This window comes from Hibiscus syriacus, unplaced genomic scaffold, assembly GCF_006381635.1.
Source record: "Hibiscus syriacus cultivar Baekdansim isolate YM2019G1 unplaced genomic scaffold, ASM638163v2 tig00110954_pilon, whole genome shotgun sequence".
NCBI classification, from domain to species: domain Eukaryota; kingdom Viridiplantae; phylum Streptophyta; class Magnoliopsida; order Malvales; family Malvaceae; genus Hibiscus; species Hibiscus syriacus.
In genome coordinates this window covers 1,757,807-1,767,385 of record NW_024062931.1, presented here as the reverse complement: position 1 = coordinate 1,767,385, position 9,579 = coordinate 1,757,807, and the positions used below count along the sequence as shown (strand labels likewise).

Sequence of the window (9,579 nt, the reverse complement as noted above, 5' to 3'; positions counted from 1 at the left end):
TTAGGGTTTAAAATGCTTGTAGTTGTGTGCAAATCCTATTTTTCAACAGGTTCTCTTCAACATGATAAACATAATTGCAAAGTTGATTCTAAGTTCGGTCTTCATACAGAGCAAAAGCTACCGCTCTTGGTAAATCTTTAAGTGTCAGATTTCTTGTGCTTTGCCTCGAGGATATAGGCTAATGCACGCATCTAACTAATTGGTCCTGAAACGTGAACGTATATCACAACAACTATCCTTATATAAAATTAAAAACAATTCTTCAACAACTAAATACAACTATTATACGTAATGTTCAATCATGTAATCCTTATGTTGGAGGGCTCTAAACCCTAAACCCTCAAAAAAAGCTTGTCTTACCAATTCCTAGCTTACCATTTGGACCCCCAGGTTTTATTGGTTATGTTATCAACATGATTAACCTGGATAATCCCAGTTACATAATTGATTCCGACCATGATTACTGGAGACTATAGTCTACAGATTATTTGGCATTTATGTGATGATGCGGATGAAATATTAAACGGTCTCGTAATCCACAATCAAAATAGACTAAGAGAGTAAATTTTGTTAATGTAGGGTTAATTTTGGATAAGTTACATACGATTTATAATTTTGTATGTGATGTAATTATGTATGAGATGAGAAAAGTTAGCAATTGGTTGTTGTACATGTTTCTTATACACAATATGAGTCATGTTGATACTTACGATATATGGAGATCGTTGTCATCACGTGCGGGACTGAATGTCCATTCCATTCCGTCTTCGAAAAAATCAGTTGATGTAGGCTGTGTGCTTGTATTCAAACTGAGCTTGACTTGAGGACATGTTAGTTTGTTATGTCCCTCACCGTTGCAGTACCCACATCGCCTAATTTTCTTCTCGACCTTGTTCTTCGGTACTTCTTTTCGCTTGTGTTGTCTTCGTTGAGGGTCACGAACGTTGTTTACTACAATGTTCTGGTTGACTGAATCATTCAAACCAAACGAGTTTTCTAATTCTTCTATTAGTCATTTCATCTCATCTCTTGCGGTTTTAAAAGACGCGTCTATCTTTGATGCAATGTAGCATAACCTACTTGACGTTGAACGTAGAGCAGTGAACCTTGCCATTTGTATCACTTCTGGAGACACATTCAAGTCAACATAACTGGGTGCAGAAGCCTTCGCATCCTTAGTCCACCTACTTTGAATCAAAGTCCCGGGCAAATATGTATAATCCAAGTGCTTCAAAATGTGAAGTTGATGGCGACACGGAATTCCAACGGTCTCAAATTTTTTGCAGGAGTAAATTAGGGTTTCTGTATGATAATCAAAAATAATTTCAAATGTGCTATTTTTTTCTTTTTACTTTGACAAAATATAATGTTGACATTCATCTGATAAGGATTGAATCTCTTCCTCAATTCGGTACAATGTCTCCCGTAGAAGTTCATCTTGGAACACGAAAAGATTCGCGGGTAAAAATCTCAACAGCATGGCTTTCAAGGTCGACCAGTTTTGTGATCTGGAAGGGCTTCGGATGAGAACTTAAGTAATCCGCTTTCAACTCGTTCATACGCATTCTACTAATTCCATCTTTAATTACACGAACAACATCTAAATATATCTTCTTGTGTTTCAGTGCAATCGCTAGTGAAGCATTCATAGACTCACACATTTGTGTTGATCGAATATTGGCAAAGAAAAGACCGGTTAGATATGCTTGTGCCCATAAGTGTCGAGTATTTCCCTTCTCAATCACCCATGGATGCTTTTCGACGTTGAATTCTGAAACAACCGAACGCCATTTAATATCAAATTCCTCGTTTGTCCACCAGGAAGCCATGCATTTTGAGATTGTTGCTGTAAATTTTTGGTCACCAATGTTAGCTTGTGCATTGCGAGAAAGATGCCAAGAACATAATTTGTTCTTAGCATAAGGGATACCAGATTTGATAGCCCTCTGCATTGCCATATCCCCATCGGTGACAACTGAAATAGGTGATTTATTCATCATGGCTTTTAAAAAATTATGTAGCACCCACTCGAAAGATTGAGACGTCTCGTCAGCGATTATGGCAGTGGTAAGCACAATTGTGTTATGGTGATGATTGACACTGACAATAGGCATAATTGGTCGACCATACAAATTATCTTTGTACGTTGTGTCGAACGCAATTACATCACCGAAGCATGTGTAATCCGATCTCGATGTAGAATCCGACCAAATAAGATTATGCAATGCCCCTGATTCGTCTACGGAGTACATCATAAAAAAACATGGGATCATCATGTTTCTTATAATCAAAGTAGGCAATAAGCGCATTCACATCCCCATCGACGATTTCCTTTGCTTTACCTCTTTGAAGTGCATTGTAGAGGTCTTTATGTGTAAATCCAACATTATGATAGCCCCCTGCCTGCTGCGTTAAATAGTTCATTACTTGTGACGTGCCAACACCGACCTCTTTAAATGTTGTTGCCTCATCGATATCAGCCTTACTTACAGCTCTATTAGAATGCATAAATGATGTCATAGCAGGTGTGCACAATGCATGCTTATGTTTCTTATATGACTTACTTATAACCCACTGATCGTTTGTATTTGTTGTTGTAACTACGACTCTAGCCTTACATCTTGTTCTTGTGACTGGCGTATGAGCACGTTGACGATCAACAATATTGACTTTTGATACTCAAAACCCTTTTTTGGAACAACAAAATTCTTGTGTCTTCACATTCCCTTCCACGTCAAGCCGTGTTGTTCCCTTACGTGCACTAAACCCATGTTCCCGTGCGAATCCCTTATAAAAGTACCAAGCTTGATCACCTGAACAGAAGAGTTGCCCAACCAATCTGTCAGATTCATCAACATTATGTACTTCATGTCATTCCTCGGTTGGCTTAACATTGTCTGCATCAGTATGATCCATGGCAAAAAATTTGTTGTGCAAGTTCAGTGGTCCCGGAGTTGATGGAGATGTAAGCAAAGGTTCATTGAACATGTTTCAGTCGTGCTGCTTTCAATAGGGTATGGTATTGGTAGTGGTAGTTAAAGAGTGGGTACAACATTAAATTCACAGTACATATTTAGGTATGTACAATAACTACATAAATATATGTCGACACATTTTCTACAAGTATCGACCAAAAAAACATCAAAACCAATAATTATAATGTAATAGGTAAATTAACAATGTAACCGGTATAAATATACCAGTTAATTAGAAAACATATCAACATAATGTATCGACACTTGTGGAATTTGTGTCGGTACTTATTTTCCAGAATAAATGCCCAAACGAGGTGCACTCATAAAGTGTTGATATATTTATTAAAAGTATCAGTCCCAAAAACATCGAAACCGATAATTATAATGTAATAAGTAAATTTACAATGTAACCGATATAAATATATCAGTTTTATGAGAAAATAGGTCAGCATAAAGTATTAACACTTGTTAAATTTGTGTCGATACATTCTGTCCATAATGAATGCCAAACGGGTGCACGCATAGAGTGTCGATACATTTATTAAAAGTATCGATCCCAAAAACATCGAAACGAAAATTACAATGTGATAGGTAAATTTACAATGTACCCGATATAAATATACTGATTTTATGAGAAAATAGGTTTAAATAATATATCGATATTTTTTTAGTTTATGTCAATACTTTTTTCTAGAATGAAATATGAATGCCCAACGAGGTGCAAGCATAAAGAGTCGATACATTTAAAATTGTATCGATCTAAAAAACATCGAAACCGATAATTATAATGTAATAGGTAAATTTGCAATGTTACCGGTATAAATATACCGATTTACTTCGAAAATAGGTCAATATAAGCGCTACCTATTACATTATATAAGAGCTACCTAATATGTTATTGTACTTGATAATATTTCCGGTTAAATGCCTATTTTATTATATAAGCGCTACCTAATATGTTATTGTACTTGATAATATTTCCAGTTAAATGATATAACATAACCAGTCAAAATTTTAATCGGTCACTTGTTTAACCGGTCACGCCATTTTTTAGCCTTTTTTAACCGTCACACAACAGAGATTCTCACATAATTGTTTTACATAACTAAACAATATCAGATTAGTTGATTTAACACGCCACATCAATATTCTATTATCCTAGCAACAATAATTAACAATGAGTGAATTTATTATAAATTTATAATATCAATGATTAAATCATTACTTTTAAGGCATTAATGAGGGAAAAGAAATTTATTTAAATATTAACGTGTATTTATTTAATTTACCTTTAAATATTTAATAAAAATGTTTAATATAAAAGTAAATGTTTAAACCATATTTAAAATTAATTTTTAGTGTCTAAATAATTTTTCGCTAAAAATAAGTGTATAAAATTTTCTCCGATACAATTTTAGGTGTCTACCGTTAAAAAAATCATTAAGTTACACATGTCATGTCCAGATTTAAAAAAAATAAATAATATAACTTTTTTAAAAAAAATATGAATTTGACACATGTTACAGATTTTTTAACGATTAATACCTAAAAATATAATGAATAAAATTTTAAATAATTATTTTTAACGAATTTTTTTTTAAATATTAAAACATTTTTGGATGCATTATTATTTAGATATTTATTTTTATAATAAAAACCATTCATCTGTTTCGAAACCTGGGAAGTGTACTTTCTGCATCGAAATTTGACCTACGAATGGACGAGGTCCTGCACACAAACTTTGACTCTGTTTTCAAGAAAAGCGACTTTGTTTATCATTATGGGAACACTCTCAACAATTGATTCTCTCAAACCGATCATGAAAGCACCTTGTTTTGATGGAGGGTCCAGAAGAGTTGATATTTCTTGTAACCTTCTCAATCTCAAAAGACTAGGAAAAAGTTAATCATAAAATGAACTAATAAAAAAATATGATTATAATTTCACCAAAACCCGACTGGAAAAGGGAGGATAAAACTAATAATTGCACCGTAGAAAAGTTATTACACCGTTTTCCAAGTTGGCTCTCATAAAGTAACATATAATTGCAAGTACATTCCCCCTTGATCTGGGTAACAGCCTGCAATTTTGTCGCCAACTTTCAAGTACATTTAGCTAATAAACTAACTGTACAATCACTAGGCAAAAATATAGTAAAAGTGAATGCCTTCCGGGCCTTGATTCCGTTATCAGGCATAAAGTGGCAAAGCCGATGGACGAGGGTATGCAGTCTTACTCCTACCAGCGTTAACATCATCTGCTCTTTGCCTACGTCTCCGAGGTATGTCGTTAGTTTTGTTCTGATTACTTTCGGAATCATTGGATTCCATGAGCTGCTGCAATGCTGTTACAACCTCATTTATGTTCGGTCTGAACTTAGGATCGATGGAAAGGCATCGCAAAGCAAGGTTAGCAGCCTTAAAGGCTCCTTCCATTGAGTACTGGCCTTCAAGGCGATTATCCAGTACACGGAATACTTTGCGTTTGTTGGCAAGGTAAGGTTTGGCCCATTCCACCAGTTTTTGTTCTCCGGACGGTCGATTCTTGTCGATTGCTCTTCTGCCGGATAACATCTCCAACAGCACAACTCCAAAACTATAGACATCACTCCTGGCAGACAGATGACCTACACAGTCGGAGAAAAAAACAGAATGATTCTTTGTTTACAACAGCGGAAAATTACATATACTCGGTCAACTGTTATTAAGTACCTGTGGCAAGATACTCCGGAGCAGCATATCCATAGGTCCCCATGACCCTCGTAGAAACATGGCTCTTATCACCTGTTGGCCCATCTTTGGCCAATCCAAAATCCGAAAGCTTTGCATTGTAGTTCTGTAATGGCAACAGAATGAAATGGTTCATAAACAATGTGATGAAATAGTCATGTAATGGGAAATAACGCTGGCTTAACAAATCACATACCGAATCAAGCAAGATGTTGGAAGTCTTGAAGTCTCGATATATGACTTTCGTTTCCGCGTTGTGAAGGAAGGCAAGCCCTTTTGAAGCACCGAGAGCAACCTTCAGACGGAGGCTCCAAGAAAGAGGCTGGAAATAAGAACCTCCTGGTATAGGTAATTCAGTGTTATAATTAAATAAAATGACACTTAAAACAAAGTTCCGTTCGATGACACCAAGCGATAGACCAGAAGAACTTACTCCTGAATAGATGATTCTCCAAGCTGCCACGAGGCATGAATTCATACACCAAAAGGCGGTGTTCATCCTCCAAGCAATATCCAATCAGTTTCACAAGATTAGGATGATAAAATTGTCCCAGGTAATTCACTTCAGCCTATAAGATCGAGAACGAACACAAGTGAATCCATGCACTTGGATCTCAAAACATAATTTAAAAACTTCCATAAGGCCAAAATGATAAAAACAAACCAATACGATTCACAGATAAACATCTTAAGCAAGCAAATTGAAAAACAACACACATTAAGAAATGCGAACGACTCCAATGCTCTGCATATGAGAACACGATGAGGCTGAACATGGACTCACCAGCCACTCCCTGTGACCTTGGAACCCATCCTGCTTGAGCCTTTTGACAGCAATAATGATGCCGGTTCCAGGCTTGGTGGCGGCGAAGGAGTTTTCATCTATCCAACCCTTAAACACGGAGCCAAAACCTCCTTCTCCAATCACGCTATCGGGGCGGAAATTCCTCGTGGCCATTCGGAGATCAGCATAGCTGAAACTTTTCAAATTGGGGGACTGTAAAATCTCACCCTCACTCCGAGGTGTTAAAGGTGCTGAGAACGATGAAACTTTGCTGCCGCTGCTTTCACTGCTCAAATCTTTCCCTTTACCACTATCATAATTTGACGTCAGTCCTGTTTCAATCATGCAATGCATTTGTCAATTGAGATCTGTTGATTGTTCTGAAATCCCTATATTACTAAAATGTTTAAATAAGCAAATGAGTCCATCGAGACTGGCAGATATATTAGCATGATGCTCGATAAAGAGAAAACAAAACGGTAGCTTTAGAAAAATTCTACTACCTGTGTTATTGAGGCTTTCGGCTTTAATTCTGGCACTAAAGCAAATCCCCATTGAATCAAATACCCGAAAACAAGCCACCATCTTCAACTCTTCTTCTGGAGATAGTAAAACATACACAAAAAATGACCCTTTGATCCAAAATTCAACAAAGAAAAGGAGATCTACGTCTTAAAAACAAAGCTTCCCAAAACCATCACTTAATTAGAACAAAACCAGCTTTTTCTTATTTAGAAGTTCAAACAAAAAAGGAAACACTTGAAACAAAAGAATACCCAAGAAACTAAATCACCCAAAAACAAGTCTTTTCTCTGTTAAACCAAATAAAAAGCAGGGGGAAATGGGGTTTGAGAGAGAAATTTACTAGTTTATAGCAAAACGCTTGGTTATTTCTTGTACAGCAGTTGGTAGAAGCAACCGGCAGGCTGCAACTAGTAAGCGGATAGTGATAATGGTTGCAGATCAAAGAGAGAAAAATAAAAAGATGAATTGCATTAACGGCGAGCTGGTTCCGCTTTCTAAGCTGGCGTGTTCTGCCTCTCTCTCTCCGTAGTTATAGAGGGTCAAGTCAGAAATGGTTAGCCCATTTCTTGCACAGCATGGCCATCTTTTCTTAGTCGTTGGATTCTCTATACAAAAATGATGGTATCTTAACTAGAGCTTCATAGGTGGCTCCCTCCTTTATAAACTAATAAAACCAAAAACTTTTTTAATCCTGAATTTAAAAATGGGGCTTTTTAATGGATAATCCGCAATCGTATGGATAATTGAAAGACAAATGGCAAACCTTTTTCAAGGTAAAGAATTAAGTAAAGGGTACATTTTTGTATTTTCATGGCATGGATGAACTCTCAAGGAAACTTCCCGTTCTGATCAATCCCCATTCACTATTTGTTTGCTTATCATTTCAAGGAATTGACTTTTCAAGTTCACTTTCTTGTAAAGTTGGACGATTTTTTAATGTGACGGCAGTTGAAAGATTTTGCCTTTGCTTTGCTCCCCCATTGTTGTAATGGTCCTAACCTGAGTTTGAAAACAGACATTGGGTGCGGACAAAATACCTTAATTTGATATTTTTGTTGCAAGTGATACGCATTAGTGTGCAGATTCTAGAGCCAATGACTCATTGCTGATGAAACTTTGAAAGGATGCTTCTGGTTTGGATTCCAAACCTCTTATTAAAAACTTGGTTGCGTTTTTGCTGTTCTTTCCTCAAATAAGCCTTTTTTTTTTGACAAATTTATATTAAAAACATCAAATAAATAATTATTAAAAAAAAAAAAGATTTGGCGGCCTACAAATAACGTGTTAAATCCTTACACCCTTCAATCATTCACATCAGACAACCTCGCGGCCTGCAAATAACGTGTTAAATTCTCACATCCTCCAACATGCGAGATACATCAACGTGGGCGCACTTTCTAGGTAAGCCAATAAAACAATTGGAAAAAATGACATCGCGCATTGCGAAGAGAGAGGTAACCTTTATGATCCAAAATATTGAGAGATTTATGGGAGACCTCGAGACTTGCAAAGTGCGATGACAATAAATTCCATACCCTCCCTTTAGTGTCCATAGACTTGCTCGGATACTATTTTCGAGTGGGAAACTAATTTTTTTTAATATTTTAATTAGTGTTGCAATTTATCTTTAAGGTCACTATAATATCATCATGTATAAGACATTTTAAGGGGGTAAAAGAACGTTAAAAATTGTTAGAAATCATGATTTTGTGAAGAAAGAAGAAAAAATGGTTTGATAGATATATTGGAGTGTTATTTATGTCTTGTAAATATGAGTGATTTCAGAATTTATATGCTTAGAGGTATAGTATTGCAACTTATATTTATGTTAATGTTAGTTTGGCCACATACGAGATATTTTAATGAGGGTAAAAATTGTGTTGGAAAATGTTGGAATGCATGATTTGGTGCATAAAGAAATCAAAAGAAATTGAAAACTAAGTAATATATGTTGTTAATTAAAAAAATAATGCAAAAAGCTCATTTAATTGATTTGTGGGCCTGAGCGATTGGGATATTTGTTCTTCGTATGTCCAGGATTCCTATATATAGAGCATAATTTTGGTTGTCCAATTCTTTCATGATGTTCAACCAAATCCTCGTCACAAAAAATCTAGGTTGATCATGGACGATAGGGTTTCTTCGTCGTAGTGTATAATTTGGTCGTATTTAGGTTCATCATCAGTTTCATTCGGGTCTCATTCATTTCCAATATGAGGAAACTCGTATTCATAAACCTTGAATATAGTTTCAAGTAAGTAATATTGATCAACAAATATCATGTAGGGTATCCGAACAGAAGCAACAGCAGCAATGGTGTACGCATATGGGTATTTTAAAGTTTGGAAGAATCTACACTCGCATGTTTTTTCTCGTAAATTAACCACGTATGCATTATGTTGTATGCCTTCCAATGGCCTCGCAAATTTTGATACACGTAATAATGATATTTCACGAGAGAAGCATATGGCGCTCATTGGATTGGAATGTTGTTGGAATGATTGTAATTTTATGATGATGTCTGGGTGGATTTGGTGGCCACCTATCATCCAGTCAGCTGCTTGCC

At 36.0% G+C, this 9,579-nt stretch overlaps 1 protein-coding gene across 1 annotated transcript; it reads right to left on the bottom strand.

The window, feature by feature from the left end:
• Positions 1 to 4,932: 4,932 nt before the first annotated feature.
• On the bottom strand, positions 4,933 to 7,434 carry LOC120148226 (probable serine/threonine-protein kinase PBL10). The gene is made up of 7 exons (XM_039161394.1): positions 7,400 to 7,434; positions 6,992 to 7,090; positions 6,489 to 6,820; positions 6,138 to 6,273; positions 5,901 to 6,043; positions 5,687 to 5,810; positions 4,933 to 5,601 (listed from the first exon to the last, which is right to left on the bottom strand). Exons 2-7 carry the CDS (start codon positions 7,071 to 7,073, stop codon positions 5,165 to 5,167), a joined length of 1,254 nt encoding a protein of 417 aa, XP_039017325.1. The 5' UTR covers positions 7,074 to 7,090; positions 7,400 to 7,434; the 3' UTR covers positions 4,933 to 5,164.
• Positions 7,435 to 9,579: the final 2,145 nt, after the last annotated feature.

Excerpts from the sequence above, each read along its gene's own strand:
- LOC120148226 (XM_039161394.1), bottom strand. The coding sequence starts at position 7,073 with ATGGTGGCTTGTTTTCGGGTATTTGATTCAATGGGGATTTGCTTTAGT. Across the intron at positions 6,274-6,488 it reads AAGGTCACAGGGAGTGGCTG|GCTGAAGTGAATTACCTGGG; the intron begins GTGAGTCCATGT and ends TCGATCTTATAG. Across the intron at positions 5,811-5,900 it reads CCAACATCTTGCTTGATTCG|AACTACAATGCAAAGCTTTC; the intron begins GTATGTGATTTG and ends TTGCCATTACAG.